The following is a 25361-nucleotide window of genomic DNA, read 5'->3' as shown; positions in this document are numbered from 1 at the left end:
GCTTGAAGATGAGCTGGGACTCGGCGAGTTGGAAGAACAACTCGGCGAGTTGGATGAAGATGGCCTGGAACTCGGCGAGTAGGTTGATGATAGTCTTAGACTCGGCGAGTCTGTTCTTGGACTCGGCGAGTCTTGTCGAAGAGTCCCGATATTCCCTGGTTGAGTTGTGAATCGGTGAGTCAAGGGATGACTCGGTGAGTTGTGTGCGAGTGGACTCAGAGTTGTTGGACTCGGCGAGTCTCGGGGTGACTCGGCGAGTTAGGTCGCGGATTGAGTGAAGTTCTGATTATGGGAACTCGGTGAGTCATAGCTTTGACTCGGCGAGTAGGGTCAGTCAGAGGTTGAATTTGACCTTGTCCTTGACCAAGAGTTGACCGTTGACTTTAGAGTTTGGTCAGCGATGTGTCCATTGGGCCAAGTGAGGGGTAAAATAGTCTTTTACCCTTAAGAGGGTGCCATGAGAGGGTTGATTCTAGTCTCGAGAGTTATAGTCATGAGAGTATTTGCCTTATGTGTTAGGCGGTGGCGAGTTCGAGATTCAAGTGTGGAGATATCTGCTTTCTGCTTGCCAGGTGAGTCTTCTCACTATACATTACCTTGAGTAGGTAACCAGAGTTATGTGACAGAGTATTTGTATGCTATGTATGTTATGTGTTGTACTGCATTATTTCTATGTGATTTATGCTGTGCATGTTTACAGAGTTGGAACCGGAGGGTTCCTGCAGTTAGAATCGGAAGGTTCACAGAGTTAGAACCGGAAGGTTCACAGAGTTAGAACCTGAGGGTTCACAGAGTATGGGTGCACGGACCCATAGAGTTATAGCCTCGAGTGGCTAGTATGTGTTATGTGTGTGTGGTATTTTAGGGAACTCACTAAGCTTCATGCTTACAGTGTTTTGTGTGATGTTTTTCAGGTTTCTTTCAGTATCACGGGACGGCACCGGCTTGATTGTACACACCAGAGAAAGAGAGTCATGTTTGGGAGGATCCTGGTTTTCTATGCAAGTGAAAATGGAGTTATGTTTTGTAATTCGATTATGAATGAGATTTTTAAACAAGTGTTTCTAAGAATAAAATGATTATTTTAAATGAAAAATTGTTTTGAAATTTTCGGTGTTACATGAGGATATGAGGAGGACCCGCTACCATGACATGCTGCGAGCTGACATTTGGGAGCATGTTAGTTTTTCAGCTTGCCCTACCCTGGATTCCATGATTGCTAGGGCAAGGGAGAGGGAGATCGATCTGGAGAATGTCCGGAAGAGGAAGATAGAGGAGGGACAGAAGACTGGGGCTTCGGGGAAGAAGCCCAAGGGATCATACGGTAGGCCGAAAGGCCAGTCAGGATAGGGCCGCTACAGGAAATGCGGCAGGCCACATGAAGGAGCGTGTAGATTGGGGTGGTCGGGCTGGTACAAGTGCGGCATAATGGGGCACTTCAGCAGGGATTGTACTACCCCTGGACCAGTTATTCAGACGTATGAGTTGATGTGTTTCCACTGCAACCAGAGGGGCCACAAGAAGGCCAACTGCTCCCATTTGACAGCATCAGTGCGAGTAAAGGCGGCAGCTCCAGCAACCCTGCGGATTACTTATGGCCAGCAGGGCAAGGCAGAGGCTCCAGTGGTGAGGAGCCGGGCATTCCAGTTGACTGCCGAGGAGGCACGCGCTGCACCCAATGTGGTTATGGGTATGACTTCTTATTTATGATTTTATGATACGCTGTTGTGATTTTGATATGTTATGTATGTGCTCTGTTTAGGATCGTTCCATGTGAACGGTATCCCAGTTCAGGTATTGTTTGATTCGGGTGCTACCCGATCATTTGTCTCTCTTGCACTTAGCAAGAAGTTCCCTGAGTCTTCGGGCACGTTGGAATACCCTCTAGAGGTCGACACTGCAGACGACCGGTCAGTGCGAGCGTCGGAGGTCTTTTGAGATTGTGTTTTGAGATTGTTCGAGGAGCGTTACCTGGTAGACTTGGTTCCCATACCTTTGCGAGGGAACAAGGTGAATATAGGTATGGATTGGTTGAGCCCTAATGGGGCAGTGATAGATTGCGCACAACAGTTGGTGCGAGTCATGACTCCAGGAGGGGAGAGTTGGTGATTCAGGGCGAGAGACCACAGCGAGGGCCAGCCTTATGTTTGGCAGCGAGGGCAAGGTGTTACCTTCAACAGGGTTGCGCAGGATATGTCGCTTATGTCATGGACACCTGGGAGGCGGGTAAGGCAACAGTGGGCGATGTGCCCGTGGTGCGAGAGTTTATGGACGTATTCCCCGAGGAGTTGCCTGGGGTACCTCCGGATAGAGAGGTGGAGTTTAAGATCAACCTAGTCCTTGGTGCGGCTCCGATAGCCAAGGCATCACATCGATTGGATCCTCCTGAGATGTAGGAGTTGTATACACAGCTACAGGAGCTGTTAGACAAGGGATTCATTAGAACGAGTAGTTCTCCCTGGGGATCCCCGATTCTGTTTGTGAAGAAGAAGGACGGGTCGCATCGGATGTGTATAGATTATCGGGAGCTGAACAAGGTAACGGTGAAGAACCGTTACCCACTCCCGAGGATTGATGACCTCTTTGACCAGCTACAGGGAGCATCTTGGTTCTCCAAGATTGATCTGCATTGAGGATATCATCAGATGAGGATCAGAGAGGAGGATGTACAGAAGACTGCGTTCTGGACGTGCTATGGCCACTACAAGTTCGTGGTGATTCCCTTCGGGTTCACCAATGCTGCTGCCGCGTACATGGACCTCGTGAACCGCGTCTGTAGACCAATGTTAGACCGGTTTGTGATAGTGTTTATTGATGATATCTTGGTTTACTCCAGGATGTAGGAGGAGCATTAGGAGCATCCGCGAGAGGTTTTGGGGACATTGAGGAGGCAAAACATGTATGCTTAGTTCTCCAAGTGTGAGTTCTGGTTGCGCGAGGTGCAGTTCCTTGGGCACCTCGTCAACCAGAACGGGATTTTGGTCGACCCGGCCAAAGTGGAGGCCGTGATGAGATGGGAGGTTCTGAAGTCTCCATCTGAGATTCATAGTTTCCTAGGAGGATTAGCAAGCTACTATCGGAGATTCATCCAGGATTTCTCCAAGATAGTCGTACCCCTGACCAGGCTAACGAGGAAGGCCGTGGTCTTTCGTTGGGGCCTGAGCAGTAGGCCGCATTCGAGACACTGAGACAGAGATGGTGCGAGGCACCAATCTTAGATCTGCCGGAGGGCATGGAGGATTTTGTTGTGTACTACGATGCGTCCATCTCGGGTTTGGGCGCAATACTGATGCAGAGAGGGCATGTCATCGCCTACGCGTTAAGGCAGCTGAAGCCTCACGAGGAGAATTACCCGACGCATGATTTGGAGCTGGGGGCTGTTGTATCCGCCCTCAAGATTTGGTGTCATTACCTCTATGGGGTTCGCTGTACCATTTACATGGACCATAAGAGTTTGAGGTACCTCATGGATCAGCCAAATCTAAACATGAGACAGCATCGGTGGTCGGACGTGGTGAAGGATTATGATTGCGAGATCCATTACCATCTGGGGAAGGCCAATGTGGTGGACGACGCGCTTAGCTGCAAGGCAACGCCGACTAGGGATATCTGTCTGAGGATGACAGTGGTGAGTCCGCTGTTGGAGTGGATTCGGGAGGCCCAACAGGAGGCCATGAAGGAGGAACATCGAAAGAGCGAGCGGATAGTGGGGCAAGTTTCCTCCTTTGACTATGACAGCCAAGGATTACTGACACTACACCGTAGGGTGCGGGTTCCGTACCATGGGGGTGTGTACCAGGTTCTGTTGGAGGAGGCGCACAAATCTCGATTCTCCATTCATCCCGGGGTGACGAAGATGTATAGGGATCTTCGTCCGGACTATTGGTGGCCCTGCATGAAGCAGGATGTGGCATGGTACGTGGAGCGGTGCTTGGCCTACAGGAAGGTCAAGGTCGAGCATCAGATAGCTCACGGAAAGATGCAGCTGTTGGATATTCCGCTGTGGAAATGGGAAGACATCATGATGGATTTTATCACAAAGCTTCCCAGGACCGCACAGGGAGTGGATTCGATTTGGGTCATCGTCGATCGATTGACCAAGAGTGCCCATTTTATCCCGATTCAAGAGAGTATTTCGGTCGAAAAGTTGGCCGACATCTATATTAGGGAGGTGGTGGCGCGGCACGGGGTGCCAGTTTTGGTGATTTCAGACAGGGATGTATGGTTCACTTCCAGGTTTTGGAAGAAGTATCATGATGAGCTAGGTACTCGTCTGCACTTTAGCACTGCCTTTCACCCGCAGACAGATGGTCAGAGTGAGCGGACCATCCAGACCTTGGAGGATATGCTGCGAGCATGCGTGTTAGACTTCGGAGGTAGTTAGGATACTTATCTTCCGTTGGTTGAGCTCTCCTACAGCAACAACTACCACGCGAGTATTTATCGTCCTCCCTTTGAGATGTTATACGGGAGGAAGTGTAGGACCCCGATATGCTAGGGGGAGGTTGGCCAGAGGGTCATGGGGAGCATTAAAGCAGTGCTCAAGATGACAGAAAGGATTCAGCAGGTCTAGAGCAGGCTTTAGACTGCTCAGAGTCGGCAGAAAAGTTATGCTGATAAGCACCGATTAGACCTGGAGTTCCAAGTCGGGGATATGGTTCTCCTGAAAGTGTCGTCATGGAAGGGCGTCATCCGATTCAAGAAACGGGGCAAGTTGGGCCCCAGGTACATTGGACCGTTCAGGGTCTTAGCCTTGGTGGGCAAGGTGGCATACGGGTTGGATCTGCCAGATGAACTCAGGTAGATCCACAACACTTTCCACATTTTCCCAGCTGCGAAAGTGCCTGGTGGACGACTCAGCAGTGGTGCCTTTGGAGGACATTCAGGTTGATGGCAACCTGAATTACCTCGAGCGACTTGTGGCGATCCTCGACCGGAAGTCGAAGGATCTGAGGAACAAGAGGGTGGAGCTCGAGAAGGTGCAATGGCAGCACCGAAAGGGCTCATAATGGACTTGGGAGCCGGTGGACGAGATGATGGAGCATTACCCAGAGCTGTTTCAGGAACAAGCAACAGACTTCAAGGATAAAGTCTAAAATAAGTGGGGGAGATTTGTAGCACCTGGTTCTTGGTACGTAATTCTTCTTATTTTTTTATCTAAGTGTTTTGCATTTTTGGCCTTGGAATCGGCGAGTTGAAGGACCAACTCGCCGAGTAGAAGCGGGACGGGACGTAGGATTTAAGTGATGGACTCGGCAAGTCGGATCCCGGACTCGACGAGTAGGCCCTGACTGGACAAAAACCCTAATATGAGGGTTTGCACCCTATTTAAACATCTCATACAGTCACCCATCGTCCCATTTGCTCCCAGAAGACCCCCATAGCAAACCCCAATCGAGTGAGTGAAGATCTAAGGCCTTTTGAGTGATTTTGGTGCTTTTGTGATATAAGAAAGGAAGGAAAAGCTTGAAGAAACAAGAAGAGGCTAGATGGATCCGAGTTTGAGCATCTTCCATAGTGTATTTGAGGTATAAATCTTATACCTTGCTCGTTATTATTATAGAACTATTCTTTAAGGAAGTTAGGGCTTCTAAGAGCCATTTTGGCTACCAAACATGATTGCAAGCATGGTTGAGGGCTAGGGTTTCAGATCCAGGGTTCTTGAGGGACCCTAAGGCAGAAAGAAACTGTTTTAGAACCCATGGAAAGCCTCATGCATGTTGGGAGTTCCTTTTTGAGCCATTTGGGCTCATTCTTCCATGCATGCACGTAAAGTTTGTAACTTTATATGCTAGATCGAGCCTAGGGGCTTGGATCTATCTTTTGGCCAAAGGTTGTACATCAGAAATCGAGGATTTAGGGTGTGGACATTACCGACTCGGTGAGTCCGTTCTTGGGACTTGGCGAGTCCAAGGCATAAAGTCCTATATCTGTTGAGGGTCTAAAGAACTCAGCTGGGTGTTTGAAGGACTATAGAAGGTCAGAAGGAGCGACCCAATGTTTTGGACTTAGCCTTAGACCTGGAACTCATGGGACTCGACGAGTGATAGAATAGACTCGGCGAGTCCAAGACAATCTCCTTAAGATTGAAGATGAACTCGATGAGTCAAGGTCGGGACTTGTTCATTAGATGAAGGTGAACTCGACGACTTGTTCATACAACTCGGCGAGTTGGATGAAGGATCATTCGATGTTCTTATAGAAGAGGAACTCGTCGATTCATCACCAAACTCGACGAGTCGAGTCATGGATGAGGTCGTGTAAAGGGATAGGGACTCGACGATTTGACGGCCCAACTCAGCGAGTCGGATCAACTTGAAGTTGACTTTGACTTGGACTTGATTGGGGGTAAAATAGTCATTTTACCCTAAGAGTAGATGTTAGTTTCTGACTAAGTGTTTTGTGGGGATTATAGCCGAAGGATTTCCGGAGTAGCAGCAGACAAAGACTTCCCACACGGATTATCAGCAGCTACTTGTTCGAGGTGAGTTACCTTCCAGTAGCGGCGGGTCTACGGCCACAATGCCAGCCCACCAGTAGGAGTTGTATGTTAGATGATTGTCTTTGTGATACCATCTAGGTTTGTTACTACCTGATATGTTATATGCTGGCATGATATGTTATATGTGATAGTAGTAGAGTTCGGTTGTTAGGACCGAAGGGTAGGTCAGACACCCCAGATATGTCTGACAGTATGTGATAATATGTTTGTATGATGGCATGATATGTTATATGTGATAGTGGTAGTAGGAGGGGAATAGTCCCCAAGTTCGGTTGTTAGGACCAAAGGGTAGTTCAAACACCCCAGATATGTCTGATAGTATGTTTATGTTATGAAATATGTAATAGTAGAAGTAGGGGTGGAATAGTCCCCGAGGGTCGGTTATTAGACCGACGAGTAGGTCAGCACCCCAGAATGGCTTGACACGGGTAGGATGGCACCCCAGAATAGCCGCAAGCGTAGGTCGGCACCCCAGAATGGCCATACGGGAAGGATGGGCATCCCAGAATTGCCCGACCGTATGTATGCTATCTGATTGTATGGTATGTGGTATGATGGGGCCTGGGGGAACTCACTAAGATTCGTGCTTACAGTTTACAGTTTTGGTTTCAGGTACCTCTTCAGCGAAGGGGAAAGAGCTGGCGTGGTAGCGGCACATCATAGACACAATCTTTGTTTTGCACACTATGGATATTCTGGGATTGTACTCTGACATGTTATTATTTTCTAACTTGGGTTATTAGAGGTGATACATTTTTTTATGAAACGATGTGATTTCGCAGTATTTTCTTATGAATGTTTTTATGAACCATATATTTTAAAAAGAAATTTTTGGACTTGAAAATTCGATCGTTTCATTTGGGACCAAGGATTGGTAGAGATTGATGACTGGGATGTACACTGATGACCAGAGAGCTGCTGTTACTTGGGAGCAATTCAGAGATATGTTTCGAGCTTGTTACGTTCCTCGGGTCGAGAGGGAAAGATTGGCTCAGGAGTGTTTGAGTTTGAGATAGGATGGGGAATTGGTGATGGAGATCACCCGCATGTTTACTGAGAGGGTGATGTTCTGCCCAGAGTTTGCTTCCGAGCAGGCTCAGATGAATTGTTATCTGAGCATGCTCAAGACCGATATCCGACAGTTTGTGTCTACCCAGCGACGTGGTACTCTTCTGGAGTTACATGAGTCCGTGAGGTAGCGTGAGTTGGAGATCGAGCTACAGTTGAAGGAGCGGCGGCAGGCCCCAGCACAATCGCAGCCGACGCCGAAGCGGTCCAAGACCGCCGATACCAGGATTGGAGGACAGCTAGGCCGCACTTGTGGAAAGTGCAGAAAGGTTCATTCAGGGGTGTGTCGATCAGGGAGTGGGTGCCACCGATGTGGTAAACAGGGCCATTTAGCTAGGGATTGCAGACAGTAGACACCAGCTTCAGGAGTCAGGCTTTGTTACCATTGTGAGCAGGTGGGCCATATGAAGGCCCAATGTCCATTATTAACTGCCAAGCCGGCGCAGACTTCGACGCCGGCCACTTTGAGGATCACAGATGGGAGGCCAGTGAAGGTGAAGCCTCTGAAAGCTTAGGGGCATGCATTTCAGCTTACGGCCGCAAAGGCCAAGGCAGCACCGGATGTGGTTGCTGGTATGTTTCTGGCCTATGCCTTATTTATCATGCCTGTATTATGCTTATTGTTGTACCTGTGTTAGGTACATTCTTAGTGAATTCATTTCCCGCTTTGGTTCTTTTTGACTCGGGAGCGAGTCGGTCTTTCGTATCCCAGGATTTTAGTAGGGAGTTTAGTGCGCTAGTCGGCGAGCTGGAGTGTCCGTTGCAAGTCTCTATCGCCAACGAACACATGGTTTTTGCTTCTTCAGTCTTCCGAGGATGTAAGATGGAGATCTTCAGAGTGTCCTTCCCGATAGATTTGATTTCGATTCCCATGAGGGAAGTATGTATGATCGTGGGGATGGACTGGCTTAGTCGTTTTGGTGCCATGATAGATTGCGAGGGCCAGAGAGTAGTAGTTCGAACCCCAAGTGGTGGAGAACTTATTGTATATGGGGAGGGCACCAGAGTGGGTTCGGGGTTCTGTTTGGCTGCCAGGGCTCTTCAGTACATTCAGCACAGGTGTGCGGGTTTTCTGGCGTATGTGGTGGATACACGAGCCAGGGATCAAATTCAGTTTCCGAGGTTCCAGTAGCCAGGGAGTTTGTAAACGTATTTCTGGAGGAGTTTCCTGGGATACCTCCAGAGAGGTAGGTCTAGTTTAGGATCAACCCGGTGCCTGGTGTGACCCCTATCGCCAAGGCCCCGTACCGGTTGGCACCGCCTAAGATGCAGGAGCTGTCGTCACAGCTGCAGGAACTGTTAGGCAAGAAGTTCATTCGACCTAGAAGTTCTCCTTGGGGAGCACCGATTCTCTTCGTCAGGAAGAAGGACAAATCGCACTGGATGTGCATTGACTATAGGGAGCTGAACAAGTTGACGATGAAGAACCGTTATCCACTTCCGAGGATAGACGATCTCTTTGATCAGTTGCGGGGTGGATCTTGGTTCTCCAAGATTGACTTGAGTTCGGGGTATCATCAGCTCCGAGTTAGAGATGAGGACGTGGTGAAGACCACATTCGAACTCGTTATGGTCATTACGAGTTCGTGCTGATGCCGTTTGGGCTCACCAACATGTCGGCAGTGTTCATGGATCTAATGAATTGGGTCTGCAGACTGATGCTTGATCGCGCGGTCATAGTGTTTATAGATGATATCTTGGTATATTCCATGACCAGAGAGCAGCACGATGAGCACCTCAGGGAGTTGTTGGGAGTTCTGAGGCGAGAACGGCTGTATGCCAAGTTCTCAACGTGTGAGTTTTGGTTACGAGAGTTCCAGTTCCTCGGACATCTTGTCAATCTGGAAGGGATTTTGGTCGATCCAGCCAAAATCGAGGCAGTTATGCAGTGGGAGGTTCCGAGGTCCCCTTCGGATATCAGGAGTTTTCTAGGGATAGAAGGGTACTACCGGAGATTCATTCGAGACTTCTCCAAAATTGCAGTATCCCTCACTCATCTGACGAGGAAGGGGGTGGATTTCCTGTGGGTCCCTGAGCAGCATAGGGCATTTGAGACCCTTCGACTGTGTTTGTGCGAGGCTCCAGTTTTGACACTCCCTGAGGGAGTTGTAAAGTCCCTAATCTGCCCGTGTATCAGTCAGATCCGTTTGATGGTGCGGAATCCCAATCAAACGGATGATGTAAGATAAAATAGAAGAGAAGAAGAAGAAGAATATGATGAATCTATGTATGAATTGATTAGAATTATGATCCGGATACAAAAGATTCACACACATAATTTCTCTCTCTGGCCGTAAACTACTTCGTGTTCATCAATCTCTACTCCTCACCCTAACACCTCTATTTATACTTGAATATGGGTCGGACAAAACAAATGGGCCGTAAATGAGTTTACGGCCGTAAACTCAGCCGTAAACTAGGCCATAAATTCATAAAATATTACGCAAAAATATAATTGCCCAGAAAAGTAAAGTATAAACCATATTTTGACCCAACAATCTCCCCCTTGGTTTATAGCTTTCTTTTCTTAATGACCCAGCAAGCTCCCCCTAAAAAGTAGTTGGCTCTTCTTGTCAATCTTCAATGCGAGCTTGGCTTCAGCTTTAACCTTCGATTTCTTCACAGCATCAGGATGAACATATGAATCTTCAATGAATGACTTCATCTTGAGCACTTGAGTTTTTCTTCAGAATTTGGCATTGAATGCACGTTGGGTGAGGAGGTGTTACGTATTGATTTTTGAAAGATAGTGCTTTCAGCTTGAGAATCTTCAGAGAGAACATCAGAGAGAACTGAACTTCTAGATCACTTCAATAGGTACAAAGATAGCAGCAGACTGATTGAGAAGGCTTCAATGCAATCCGTCACATAATCTTCAATTGCAGCTTCACCTTGCTTCTGGGGTTGAAGGATTGAATGTTGAAAGAATAATTTTCATTTCTTGTTCCTTCGAATGAGAATTCTTCGATGCTTATGGATGAAGCCTTTGCCTCAGAAATCTTCAACACAAACTCCATGAGTCTTATCTATACCTGAAATCACTATTCAAGACAAAAACAAAACTAAAAGAAAACTTAGCACACAAATTAAAATAGAAACAAAAATATTTTTGGATTTTTTATTTTTTTGAACAAGAAATAAAACAGAAATAACACTATTTTTGGATTTTTAATTTTTTTGATTTTTCTTTGATTTTTGAATTTTTTTTATTTTTTTATTTTTTTTCATTATTTTTAATTTTTAATTTTCCCCTAATATTTAAATTAGAAGAAACTATGACAAATTTAACAAAAATAAAAATGATATCTAACTTTAAGAGAGATTTGGGATCAAAGTTTTTAGACAGCCTTTATCCACTTGTCGGTACCTTCCATATTCACATCTTTGTCTGGTCGATCGTCGGTATTGTGGTCCACTTAAACACGAAAAATTTGTGACAGATTTAGGACATACTATTTGTTACAAGAAAAGGTGAACTTAAGTTCCTAAAAAATTATATCTGATCCTAATTCCTTAGATACTATATCTTAAGGACCATTCATCTGACGACGACCAGGGATATTGTTGTCCACCTAAATTGAGCAGCGAGATCTATAGACAATCTGTATGTGTTCAATTTTAAGTGTACTGGAACGTGTTTCCCGCTTCCTGATATGCCCCAGCCATCAAGAACTTCCAGAGTACTTCTTACACCGGGTGAGCAGACAACCATTCAGAGAGAGAAGAGATTCAGAATTCTATTACTATCTACTTCAGAGGGGTTGAGAAGAAGAAGGTTGCATATGCTGTGTACCAGGTCGGATTGCAAGTCGCGCAAAGGAGACAGCATATGGCTAACAGATGAGAAGTATTTCACACGTATATTTCACACACACACACACATATATATATATATATATATATATATATATATATATATATATATATCCTGCAGAGAAATAGAGTTGCATATGTTGTGTACCAGGTCGGATTAGAAGTCGCGCAAAGGAGACAACATATGTCTAACAGACGGAAAGAAAGAAAATGATATTCTACAGACCTAATTTATCGGAATTTACCAGTCGCCCCATCCAACCGGAATTAAGGACAAAATCCGCACATCGAGGAAAAGTTAAACCACGGTTCCAAGTACGGGTTCATTTAATGTGACGAGTAGATTCCCATATATATCTCCCTGCTCAACCTATCCGAGCGTCGTATTGTCAGGCTGAATGGATCTAATTAGGTCAAGATTTGTCAAGTCTATAAATTTCCTAAGTTCAATTCTCCCTAGTCAAGTCCATTTAAAATTTTTCGTGCCTACCGACGCATCAAGTCAGAGCATAGACCCTTCAACTTTGGGTACGTTACGCAGACTCAGGTTGCCTGTTATCACTTGATAATATCACTTCCCAAAACAACTCCCTCAAACACAGACTCATAACCAATATTTTTTTTATTTTCTGATTTTCTGATGTTTTTGGATTTTTTTTTAAAATTTATTTTTAATTTTTGTTTTGTTTTTATTTCTCCCCCTAAATTTGTGCATAGGAGTGAAACAAAAGTAAATGCGCAAATTTAAACTATCCTAAAACAAAAATTAGTCTTTAAAGCGAATCAGGTTAAGAAAAAACTTAGGAGTACTAGAGAAGAAAACGCAAACCGTAAGTCACCGATTGAATTTGCATCCAGAAGGTCTGAGAATAGCACGCGTAATCTCAGAACAGATCCGAAAATTCTTCATGTCATTAAGCACAAACCCCATGAGTGATCACTTCCTTTCTTCTCTTCCTGCAAAGGACACATACTCCCAAACAATATTCTGAGTGTTGTACAGTTGAGAGATGTCCCCTATCAAGTGCCAGGAACAGCCACTACCAACAAACCGAAGTCTGATGATATGCCTCCATAGCTGCTCCGACACATAGCGGGATTAGTTGGTCTTTGGAACCCAGTCCATTTTGAAACTGGGTCGACCTTTGTCATCCTTGCACGGTACTCTCTCCCATGACATGTCCTGCTTATCACAAACAGAAGATGTAGAAATATTAGAGTCGTTAGTTGATTTGGGAGTTTTCACCTTTGGTACCCATCTGTATTCGGGCTTAACCCATTTCTTGTTCGATCCGATGGGTGCCTCGGCACTTGATTTGGAACTTGAAGCCGATCTTCGAGATGATTTTGACTTAGCCGGTCTTGGTTTCATAGGAGCATCTCTTGAACTAGACTTTTGGGCCTGCATTCCCTTCTTGCCCTTGGGATTCGGATTCTTGGCCTTCTGCGTGTTCCAATCGCTATTGTGTGAACGTGACCTTGAGGGGTTTCTTTTGGCGTATCTCCCTCTTGGTGCGTTCTGCCAGCCTTGTGCATAGTAAGGAACGTATGCGCGATTTGGACAGTTTCTGGCAATGTGTCCAGGTGTTCCACAGTGAAAACAAGTCCTTTTCTTCACTAGGAAATTGTTTCTTCCTGCCCCTGGTGGCGTATCCTTGCCTCGTTTCTTGTTGTTCCCACATGCACACTTACAACAGGCACTTTGTTGCGCTGGAATTGGAGGCCTGTATTTACCAACGACAGGTTGATTAAAAGCAGCCGAGTTCGAAGCAACAGATTTACAGTTCAAGGAGTCATTGGTTTGTTCAGAAGAACTCTCCTTGTTCTCATCCTCTGCTACTTTACCTGCACATGTAACAGAAACATCAATATTTTCAACATTAATAACCCCTCCTAACACAAATCCAGCTGGTTTTCCATATTTAAGATGTGCCTCCCTGTCAATTTCTTCTTGTTTCATAGGGATGGATGTGTAGTTATGAATGTAAGGAGGAGGTACACTATCATACCCTAGACCCTTGTGTTGATTCCTTTTAAACTGCATGCTTTGGTCTATCATATTTGCAACCACCTCACTTGAGAAATCATATTTTCTAACATCAAGTTTGGCGGTTTCAAACTTTCCTTTCAAAGATTCAACTTCAGCCACTAGCTCAGCATTTTGTTTGACTACATAATCATAGTTTTCACATTTGTTACTGTAGTCTTCCTGAAGTTTCCTAAAGTCCTTGGTTTTTGCTTCTAATTCAGCCTTCAGGGGTTTCTGTCCTTTCCTGAGTTGATATCCTTTATATCTCAGGTCCTCAACTTCCCCTTTTAATAAATCAATTTGTTCCCAAAGAAATTTAATCGTATCTTCAAATGATTGAGAACATGAAACTTCACATGAATGAGAACACAACACTTCATTGACCGGAAGGTTTGCTGAACTCATTGTTTTTCGACAATTCAAAGCGTTAAGTTCTTCAATTATATCAGCCAGACTAAGACGATTGAGATCTTTTGTCTTCTTGATGTCAGCCACGTCCATGTCCCACGATTTTGGAAGTGAATTCAACAGCTTTTTGTTGATCTCGGACTTGAACAAGAAGATCTTGGCTATATTCATCTCAGTAGTGAGTGTAGTAAACCGCTGCAACTGAGTTTCAAGCGTTTCTCCAGGGACATAATCGAAAAAGTTGAAATTTTGTCTTAACATATCCTGACGACTTTCTTTTATGTTTTCAGACCCCTTGTAGACCTTAAAATCAATTAATTAAAAAAAACAAACGTCAAATTTAAAATGCCCTTTTTTTTAAAGTCAACCTTAAAAGTCAAATTAAAAAAGTCAAACTTGAAAAGTCAAACTGAAAAGCTAAATTTGAAAATTTAAAAATTAAACGAAAAAGTCAAAGGTCAAACCTGAAAGTTAAAATCAAAATTTGAAATAAAAAGTCAAAAATAAAGGAAAAAATAAAAACAATTTATTATTATTATTATTTTATTATTTATTATTATTTTTTTTATAATTTTTTTTATTTTGAATGAAAATAGAATTTAAAAATAAAAGAAATTGAGTTTTTGGGTTAAAAGTGTCAAAATTCGAAATTAGAACCCGAGAAAAAGAGTGTTTAAGAATTAAATGCAGGAGGAGAAAAACATCTAGGAAGCTGGATCAATTGGCAAAGGCGCTGGACTTATGAGCTGAAGCACCCGAGCCGAGCCGTCTGCAATGTGAGCTGCTGCTTAGCCGTGATCCGAGCCAACTCCGAGGCGAGCCGCAAGCTCGAGAACCCTAGCCGCAAACGGGAATGCCGCCGCCGGCCGTGAACAGCCTCCGGAAACCCGAGCCGTAAATGCAAATGCCGCCGCCGGCCGTGAACTGTTTCCGCTAGTAAGCTCCGGCCGAAAACCCTTCAACAATTACGTGAAAAACAGCGATTTTTCGACTTTGAAGCTCCAAAACTCAATAAAAAACCCTTTTTTATGAAAAACACAAAGAACTAACCCCCCTTATTTTTGCGAGATCTATCCAAAAACGCAAAAATATTTCGAAAATAAGATCAAATAATGCCCCAAATAGAGTTTACGGCCCAAGAACTCGGTGTTTACGGCCGTAAGCTTGGACCGTAAACACAGAATATTCGATATTTTGATGAAACAATAAACCTTTTGACTGATACAACTTGGCTCTGATACCAATTGTAAAGTCCCTAATCTGCCCGTGTATCAGTCAGATCCGTTTGATGGTGCGGAATCCCAATCAAACGGATGATGTAAGATAAAATAGAAGAGAAGAAGAAGAAGAATATGATGAATCTATGTATGAATTGATTAGAATTATGATCCGGATACAAAAGATTCACACACACAATTTCTCTCTCTGGCCGTAAACTACTTTGTGTTCATCAATCTCTACTCCTCACCCTAACACCTCTATTTATACTTGAATATGGGCCGGACAAAACAAATGGGCCGTAAATGAGTTTACGGCCGTAAGGTGTTTACGGCAGTAAACTCAGCCGTAAACTAGGCCATAAATTCATAAAATATTACACAAAAATATAATTGCCCAGAAAAGTAAAGTATAAACCATATTTTTACCCAACAGGAGTTGAGGATTTTGTGGTATTCTGTGATGCATCCATCACAGGATTTGGGGCGGTCCTCATGCGGAGAGGACGACTGAAAGCTTATGCATCGCAGCAGCTAAAGCTGCATGAGACGAGATACCCTACACATGATCTGGAGAGCGGTGGTTTTCGCTCTCAAAATTTGGAGGCCTTACCTGTATGGGGTCCGTTGTACCATATATACGGACCACAAGAGCTTTAGACACATCATGGACCAGCCGAATCTGAATATGAGGCAGCGTAGGTGGCTGGATGTAGTTAAGGACTACCATTGCGAGATCCTTTACCACCCTGGTAAAGCGAATGTGGTTGCGGATGTTTTTAGCCGCAAGTCAGTTGCGCCTTCCACCCCAGCAATATGTATGAGGATAGCGGTGGATTCTCTGCTTGTGGGATTGATCAGAGATGCCTAGGTTGAGGGCATGTGACCGGAGAACTAGAAGATGGAAAGGATCAAGGGTGAGAACGCCCGATTTGTGAAGGATAGTCGGGGATTATTGACCCGATGCGGTCGGGTTTGGGTTTCGATGTCCGGTGGGGTTAGACAGACAGTTATGGAGGAGGCTCATAAGTCTCATCTCTCTATACACCCAGGGGCCACCCAGATGTACCGAGACCTGAGTTTGAGTTATTGGTGGCCAGGTATGAAGCGAGAGATCGCTTGGTATGTTGAGAGGTGCTTGACTTGTAGGATGGTCAAGGCCGAGCATCAGAGGTCGCATGGTTTGCTGCAGCCTCTCGAGATTCCCATGTGGAAATAGGAACAGATAACGATGGATTTCATTACCAAACTACCAAAGACGGCGAAGGGGTTTGATGCCATATGGGTCATTGTAGATCGATTGACCAAGAGTGCCCATTTCTTGGCTATACGAGAGAGTTCTTTGGCGGAAAAGCTGTCGACTTGTATGTTTGTGAGGTCATCGCTCGCCATGGGGTTCTAGTCTCCATTGTTTCAGACCGAGATGTTAGATTTACCTCCCAATTATGGCAGAAGTTCCACGAGGAACTGGGCACACGACTACACTTTAGCACATCGTTTCATCCACAGACCGATGGTCAGAGCGAGCGGACCATCCAGACCCTCGAGGATATGTTGAAGGCATGCGTCATTAACTTCGGTGGGAGTTGGGATTCCCACCTACCTCTCGTGGAGTTCGCCTACAACAACAGCTATCATTCCAACATCGGCACCCCGCCTTTTGAGCTGTTGTATGGGCGGAGACGTCGCACTCTAGTTTGTTGAGGCGAGGTCGGACACAGGGTGATGGGGCGGACGGAGGTAGTATTGCAAACTACCGAAAGAATCCAGCAAATCAGGTAGCGATTGCAGACTGCCCAAATCCGACAGAAGAGTTACGCCGACAGACGATGTTCTGAGTTAGAATTTCAAGTGGGTGATATGGTGCTCCTGAAGGTCTCACCCTGGAAGGGTGTTATCCGCTTCAGGAAGAGAGGGAAATTGGGTCCCCGTTACATTGGGCCATTCAGGATCATTGCCAGGGTCGGCAAGGTGGCTTACAGGTTAGATATACCAGAGGAGCTTAGTCGGGGTACATAGCACTTTCCACATCTCGCAACTGCGAAAGTGCATCATGGATCAGGAGGCGGTGGTGTCGATGAGCGCTTAAATTATGTGGAGAGGCTGGTGGCCATTCTGGAAAGGAATATGAAGGTACTGCGGAACAAGGAGATAACATTGACGAAGGTGCAGTGGGAGCATCGGAGAGGATCCGAGTGGACGTGGGAGCCGGAGGCCGAGATGCGGGAGCATTACCCGACATTGTTTGCCTCGACGGACTTCGAAGACGAAGTCTACTTCAAGTGGAGGAGAATTGTAATGCCCCGATCTTCAGGTAATTGAATTACATAAGATTTTTCTTGATTTCGAGATTTACTCGACGAGTTGGTATCCCTACTCGTCGAGTAGCAGCGGATTGATCTGCATGTTTAGTGATCTACTTGATGAGTCCAAGCAGGGACTCGACGAGTAGGAGCTGGCAGATGAAACCCTAAATCTCGGGGTTTTGGCACCCTATTTAAGGATCACATATTCTCCTCCGCCTCACTCACTTTCTCTCTTGAATCCAGAAAACCCTAATCCGTGTTTACCCTCTTTTGTGTGTGTTCTTGACCTTGAAAGAAGATCCTTTGGAGTTAAGAGCTTGGAGTGAAAGAAGTTGGAGCTAGTGGCTGTTGTAGATCCAGATTCTTCTTTGGATCGGCATCATTTTGAAGGTAACAAGTTTTTACCTTGATTCTCCTTTGATTATAACCCCTCATGGTTGGGTTTAGAGCCCTTTTTAGGGTTTTGTGGTGATTCTCTGTGTTGGGTCAAGATCTGAGGTTGCAACCTCAGATCTGGGCTCCTTTAGCCTCTCTTTATCATAAAGTTCATCATTTGCCAATCTATGACCTATCCCATTTCCTTAAGCCACTCCTTTTAGCTTGATTTGGGTCATACCATCTTGCAAGCACGCAAAGTTTGCAACTTTACGTGATAATCATTCCCTAAAAGCTTAGATCTGTAGTTTGGAGCCTTTGCATGACTTAAAAAGCTTCTGTATGGATGAGGGATTTAAGGTACTCGACGAGTCTCATGGTCGACTCGACGAGTCATTTGAAGATGGTCATGGACTCGACGAGTTGGATGAACAAATCAACGAGTCTGATGAAGATTTCCTTAGACTCGACGAGCCTGTAGAGTGGTTCGGCGAGTCGGTTAGGGTTTTCCCAAATCGTTAGATGTGTATAAACTTGTCGGGTTGCACGCGGGAAACCTCGACGAGTGGCCTCAGCGCTTCGATTACGAGCCTTAGGAACTCGACGAGTCACTCCGGTTACTCGGCGAGTGGAAGAGTATTAAAGAAAGTCGGCGAGTAGCTGAGGGTACTCGACAAGTTAAGGTCAACATGGACTGTTGACCTTCACTGATGACTTTGACTTTGACCATGAATTGGCCCGTTGACTTTTGAGGATAGTTTTGGAAATATTGGAGATTTACGACTATGGTTCGTAATAAATATTGGTGGTGGTGTTCGTGTTAGTGATCCGAGAGTTTGAGCTTATTCCTGCGAGTCGACATTGCAAGGTGAGTTATCCTTACTATACTCAAGGGTCTAAGGCACCAAGGCCGGCCCTTTGGAATGCATCTGATTATGTTATGCTAGTATGATCTATTAGATCGGTATCCTAGAGGGTAGGATAATATTATATGATACGTATTATGAATTGTTAGATCGGTATCCTGGTAGATAGGATGATATGATGAGCTCTGTGGTATGATCTGTTAGATCAGTTTTGTCTATAGACTATTATGTGATCATCTGTTATATGTGCACATGTCTGTTTGGTGGTTGAGGTTTATCTGCTTTGTGCGGAGGCCAATTGACCGGGGCATTCCAACCTATTGGTTGAGGGCCTGGGGTATTCCATCCTTAGGATGATTGGACCCATAGTGTGTTGGCATTCCAACCTGCTGGTTGAGGGCCTGGGGTATTCCAACCCGATGTTTGACTGGACCCATTGTATACGGTGTATATGATAATATGTATATTTGTGAGTATGGGTATTTGGGGGGAACTCACTAAGCTTTCGGGCTTATAGTTTCAGTTTATTGTTTCAGGTACATCAGGGGATCGAGGCAAGGAAAAGGCGTGATCGTATCGCTCCTCACATTTTGATATGTATTCTAGGAAAACTCTGATAAAGACTATTTTGGAAACAAACTTGTAGTAACTATCGGTTTTTAAATGTTTTTGGAAAGTTTAAATTTGGCTTAAATTTTATGGATGTTATAAAATGTGTTTAATCACGTATGATTAAAGTGGAAAAAACAATTATTGAATCGAGAACACGAAAATGAATCTTAGCCAAATAAATCATATGTCATTATATATACATAACCACATGTTATTTTATGTATCTAATTACATATGATTTATGTGGACAATAATCATTTTCATGGTCTCGATTTAATAGTTGTTATCGTGTGCTTAATCACAGGTGATTACACATATTTAATGTAACTCACCTCCTTAATAGGAGAGTTAATGTAACTCACCTCCTTGAACTTGAAAATCAGCTAGCATGAACAAGATGGATCATTTTCTTTCCGAGAACCTACATAACAATTATAACATTATTTATCTTGTGCTTTGGTTTACTACTTTTATAAAACTTATGTATATATTTTCTTATTTTCTCCTTGATTGTAGTGCGCTTTTGGGGATCTGTTTTCTTACCTTTCAACAAATTCTTAAATTTCTATAAAATAATATTAGTAAAGTTCCCCCTTTTATCTTTTCAGAAATATAAAGATCTTATTCTAATGATTTTTGGTTGATTTTATATTAAATTTACAAGTTAGTAACTTTAGGTTGTCACTTTCTGGACCACTCAACACTCTTGGAATAAACTGTACCAATATACTAAGAGTTACATCAGTAACTTTATATGTGGGAAACTATACATCCATAACTAATTATAGGATTTGCAATTTTATCATTTGGAGTTCTAATGAATTTATTATGATTTTTTCAAGACAATGCATGAAATCTATGACAGCATGGACCAACATGAGAAGATTGCCAATTTTACCCCTCAAGGATTTGAAATTTCGAGATGTAATTCAAAGTTTAAAGAAACTATACAAACTAAGATTTCCAGAAAACTAAGTCTCATGATTTTTAGATGTTCTTATTGATCTGCACGAATTTTAGAAGTTGGAGGACAAATTTGGGAAAATTGATCATAATAGCTTTTAAATCACTTTTGGTGTTCTATTAAGGACTTAATGGTTAAGCCTTAAGTTTATCACTTTTTATATGATTGTTGCTTACTTATTAGGCTATTAAGATATGAAATTCAGTTTAACCTAAGGGCCTTAATGCTTGGCTGAATGAAGGTTCAAAGTTAAGGATTTTCACATAAAATGCTACTTTTTCATTGAGGCATTTCATCGAACACTTGGTGTTCATAAAAAATCTATACAAATATCAACTTTACTAGCTATTGTGATTGTGTGTGTGTAATTATAGAGATAAGAGTGACCACCTACAACATTGATAAACTCTACAAATATCAACTTTACTAGCCGAAAAGTTCACAAATCTATTCTGATGTATTATGTGTAGATAATATATTTTCTGGTATGACACTATCAATTATTGAAGCTGTGAAAGATAAGTTTCTCAAAGGCTTGTTATAGAACTTGGTGTGAATATTAAAATAGCAATCAAGTGTGATAACCAAAAACACTAGTAATAGTTGTGGCAATATGTCGAACACCTGGAGTGCATAATCCCAGTTGTTGCTTTTTTTAAGATAACATAAAAGATTGAAAAACCAAATTTGATAACTAAAGTGGTGATATCCTGTGATAGCTTTGAGATGTAAATGCCAACATTCGTTTGTGTTTACAATGATGACAATAGGTGAAAATATTCGAACCTGGCTATATTAGGGGTAGCACACCAAATTCTTGTTGAAATGTCTCATGTAACTTCTTCAAAATCATGGCACCACCCTCAAAGCAAAATATATACTTGCTGAGATTTATGTGTATCGTAATTGAGCTTCCCGAATCCCTAAAAACGAATTAGCTCTAAGGATGAAGTATCTTTCAACGAACGATGAGATGAAGCTTAAGTTTGAGGTTTAGGGATTTAGAATTGGCAACGAGCACGAGTATGCAATCGATCATCGGGAAGAGCTGAACTCATAATCAATCCAAATATTTGATAATTACCCTCACATAGGTCTGTTTAATTATTAGAACTTAAATGAAGCGCGGGTTAAATAAATTTGTTCTCAATTTAGTAAATATTCTCATTTGAACATACATCTATCAATTACAATAATTGACTTTACATTCAATTTCTAACTTTCTAAATTTAAAGTCTCATTAGTTTTCTTTGTTTATTTGTCTAAATTATTTGTTTAAATTAAAAAAACACTTTAATTCTAATAATTCAATATTTTTCTAATTTTTCTTGTAAAATTAAATTTATCAAATGTTTAGAATTTATATATATATATATATATATATATATATATATATATATATATATATATATATATATATATATATATGATTGGTAGGAAGGTAATAAGTATTTTTTTCGGTATATTTTTTTGATGAACAAAATAAATGAATCACTAAATGTATAAAAAATACATGATTCACAAAAAAAATTCCAAAAAAAAAAACATCTCAATGATTTATTTCTACGATGATTTTGTTGATATTAACTAAAATTGTTATAAAAGTTAATTTTTTTCATGATTACTTAAAAATTAATTTTAAAGGTTTTTTTTTTGAAATTTTTTTTATGAAATATGTTACTTTTGAAGACTCTAATAATTCATTTTGTTTGTTTCGTAAAAATAAAATATATAAATTTTTTTTATCTTCTCGCCGATTTTTTTTCTTATTTGATATTGCTTATATATATATATATATATATATATATATATATATATATATATATATATATATATATATATATATATATATATATATATATATATATAGTATACCTTAATATACATATTTGGTCAAAGGCTAAAATTTAAGAGGTACAAGCCTTAATGCATTATATACACTCATTTTATGCATCATATAATCCTAAATCTTAATTTGGTCAACATTTGAAAAAGTCATAATCCATATTTTGAATTTATAAAATTTAAGATAAGATTTGACCCAGGATTGCTATTGAATCGGTCAACGTATAGAAAAAGTCAAGATAAGAATGGAAGAATGATTATCAGCTTATCTACCGGGATTTTGACCAAGTCCCCTGTAATCCCTAAGTTGAATAATTCATGCCTTCCCTATATTTCAGCCGATCGAGTTTATAAAATACTAAAGTTTCCCATCATCCTTTATTTGTGAAACCCTAATCGATTCTAGCCACCTATTTCAACCGTTATCCACCATCTTCACCCAATTCTAATTACCACCTCAACCACTATCGCACTTTATCTCACCACCATTCACCACCGCCTCCTTCTATTCTCTTTAACTCCATCGGTTAATCTGGAATCAATGTTTCTCCAGCAGCTACTACCAAACGACACCAATGTCCATCTTTTCTACCTTCTCCCCCATTGGTATTCAACTTGCATTCACGATTTCTCACTATTTAACTCCCCTACATATTGTATGTATCTCTGCCATCCTGGCGAAGTGTTGTTACAATTGGGAGATTTTGAACCCTAAGAAAACAGGTACGTTAATCTTTTTGATCTCCAATCAACAAATCCTAAGTTTTGATTATTTTCCCTATTTTTTCTATGATTTGTCTTTTTTGTTTCCCCCTTTTTCGCTCATCTTCTTTGTCACATATTAGTAACCACACATGTTTTGAACATTTGTACATTGTTAACAACGTAAAACATCCAATTATTTGTGCAAAAGAACTAATAATCTCTAAAAACTAATTTCTGAAAAAACTATTCTCACACGTCGCTTGGCGCGGGTAAACGGCTAGTATATATATATATATATATATATATATATATATATATATATATATATATATAATTTGATGAATCAAAATTTTAAGTGAAGAATTACAACCCAAGTCACAAATCATTACTTATTAATGAACAAATTGCAGAGATATATTTTTTTTTAAATAATCACCGATCCACATGGTATCTCCTACTTGACAAATGTCTTTAATTACACAACTAGTTTATAATCCGTAGGAATCACGGTTATATAATTAATTAAACTTTTAAAATAAGAACTAAAAATTATTAATCAATTATTTTAAATAAATTATTAATTAAGAGATTTTTTTCGTTATATAAATTTTAATCATTGATTTAAATAAATATATGAAATTATATCACTTTATAATGTGTATTAAGTTTATTTTTATTTTTATTCTAATGTTATTAATTTAATATATTTAGAGTAAGAAATTTAAAATTTGGAATTTGAAATGGAGAATTAATAGGCTTACAAATGTCATGTATTAATTAAGAAATATAATATGATGACACATGGCAAAATAAGAATAAAATATACATTAATTAGATAGGGAGATATACACATGGCTTATTTTAGCGACATGACAAATGCCTTTAATTACCTATATATGAACCACATGTTGGCCTTCATGCTACTCTTTTTCCAATTTAACGAGTTCATCCGTCCACGTACTCACTACTAACAAGTATAGCATCCTGAAGTTCACATTGCTTAACTGGGTCATTTCTCTTAATACAGGCCACTGAAGAATGGGTGCAGGAGGTCAAATGCCAAAACTCCAAAAAGGAAGTAAAAAATTCAATGAGGAACCCCTCCGACGAGTCCCCTACAAAAAACCTCCATTCACCATTGGAGATCTCAAAAAAGCAATCCCACCTCACTGTTTTAATCGGTCAATCCTCTACTCTTTCTCTTACCTTATTTTCGACCTAACTATTTCCTTCATCTTCTACTATATAGCCTCCAATTACATCCACATCCTCCCGCAAAACCTCTCCTACATTGCATGGCCTATTTACTGGATCTTACAAGCGACTATCGTAGGTGGTGTTTGGGTCATAGCCCACGAATGTGGCCACCATGCCTTCAGTAACTACCAATGGCTTGATGACACTGTTGGCTTTCTCCTACATTCTTCTCTCCTTGTCCCTTACTTCTCTTGGAAATACAGTCATCGTCGCCATCACTCCAACACTAGTTCACTTGAAAATGATGAAGTCTTCGTCCCCAAACTAAAATCCAATCTCCCTTCATTTCTTCTCTACCTAAACAACCCACTTGGCCGAATCCTCCATCTTTTGTTCAACCACGCCCTAGGCTTGGCTTTGTATCTGATGTTTAATTATGCTGGCAAGAAATATGATAGGTTTGCATGCCACTATGACCCAAACAGCCCTATTTACTCGAAAAATGAACGTGCACAAATCTTTGTTTCTGATGTTGGGATCCTTGTTGTCACTTACCTACTCTACCTTCTAGCAATGAACAAAGGACTCACGTGGGTCTTTTGTATTTATGTTGTTCCACTGTTCATTCTCAATAGTTCACTAGTTACTGTTACATACTTGCAACATACGCACCCTTCATTGCCCCACTATGATTCAACAGAATGGGATTGGTTGAGGGGAGCCCTTGCGACAGTTGATAGAGACTATGGGATCATGAATAGGTTAGGCCACAACATCGCTAATACTCATGTCATCCATCATTTATTCCCGAAAATACCTCATTATCATGCGATGGAGGCCACAAAAGCAATCAAGCCTATATTGAAAGATTATTACAAGTTTGATGAAACGCCTGTTCTGAAAGCCTTGTATAGAGAAGCAAAAGAATGCGTATATGTTGAATCAGATGATAATGAAGAGGCCAAGGGTGTATTCTGGTTTGACAATAAGTTTTAATGATGGATTGTTGCAATTAATTTGTATGTCCAATAGAAGAAGTTGAAGCCTGTTGCTTAATAATTAGAGGTTTGTGTTGGTTTTCAATGCATCTAAAATAAAGTTCACACTTTAGTGCCTAGTTTCCTATAGTATGAGTTAATCATTATTCAAGAAAATCAATTATTTGTTCCTCCAAACTCAACTTGCCCATAACCTTGTTTTGTATATATCTCTTAACTCGATCTATTTCAGAATTATGCTCTTTATCGTTTTTAAAACAGAAGAATTGATCACAAACATTCATGTATCATTGTTGATCCCAATAATATTGAGCTGTGGGTTTCTGCTTCATTTAATTAAACACATTAATGAATGTGCTAGTGGCTGTTAAAAAAAATGTGCTAGTGACTTATCACATTTATGACATCAATGAATGTGATAAGTTTTTCTTTTTCTTTTTCTACGCCTTTTCTTTC

At 41.6% G+C, this 25361-nt stretch overlaps 1 protein-coding gene across 1 annotated transcript; it reads left to right on the top strand.

Moving 5' to 3' along the window:
* Nucleotides 1-23627: 23627 nt before the first annotated feature.
* LOC145066381 (delta(12)-fatty-acid desaturase FAD2-like) lies at nucleotides 23628-25139 on the top strand. The gene has a single exon (XM_079013612.1). It carries the CDS (start codon nucleotides 23749-23751, stop codon nucleotides 24901-24903), a length of 1155 nt encoding a protein of 384 aa, XP_078869738.1. The 5' UTR covers nucleotides 23628-23748; the 3' UTR covers nucleotides 24904-25139.
* Nucleotides 25140-25361: the final 222 nt, after the last annotated feature.

The sequence above is a fragment of the Lactuca serriola genome, chromosome 8 (genome assembly GCF_051521515.1).
Source record: "Lactuca serriola cultivar US96UC23 chromosome 8, Lser_US96UC23_V15, whole genome shotgun sequence".
In the NCBI taxonomy this organism is placed as follows: Eukaryota; Viridiplantae; Streptophyta; class Magnoliopsida; order Asterales; family Asteraceae; genus Lactuca; species Lactuca serriola.
Note: the sequence above shows the minus strand (reverse complement) of the source record. Positions and strands in the feature narration are given on the sequence as shown.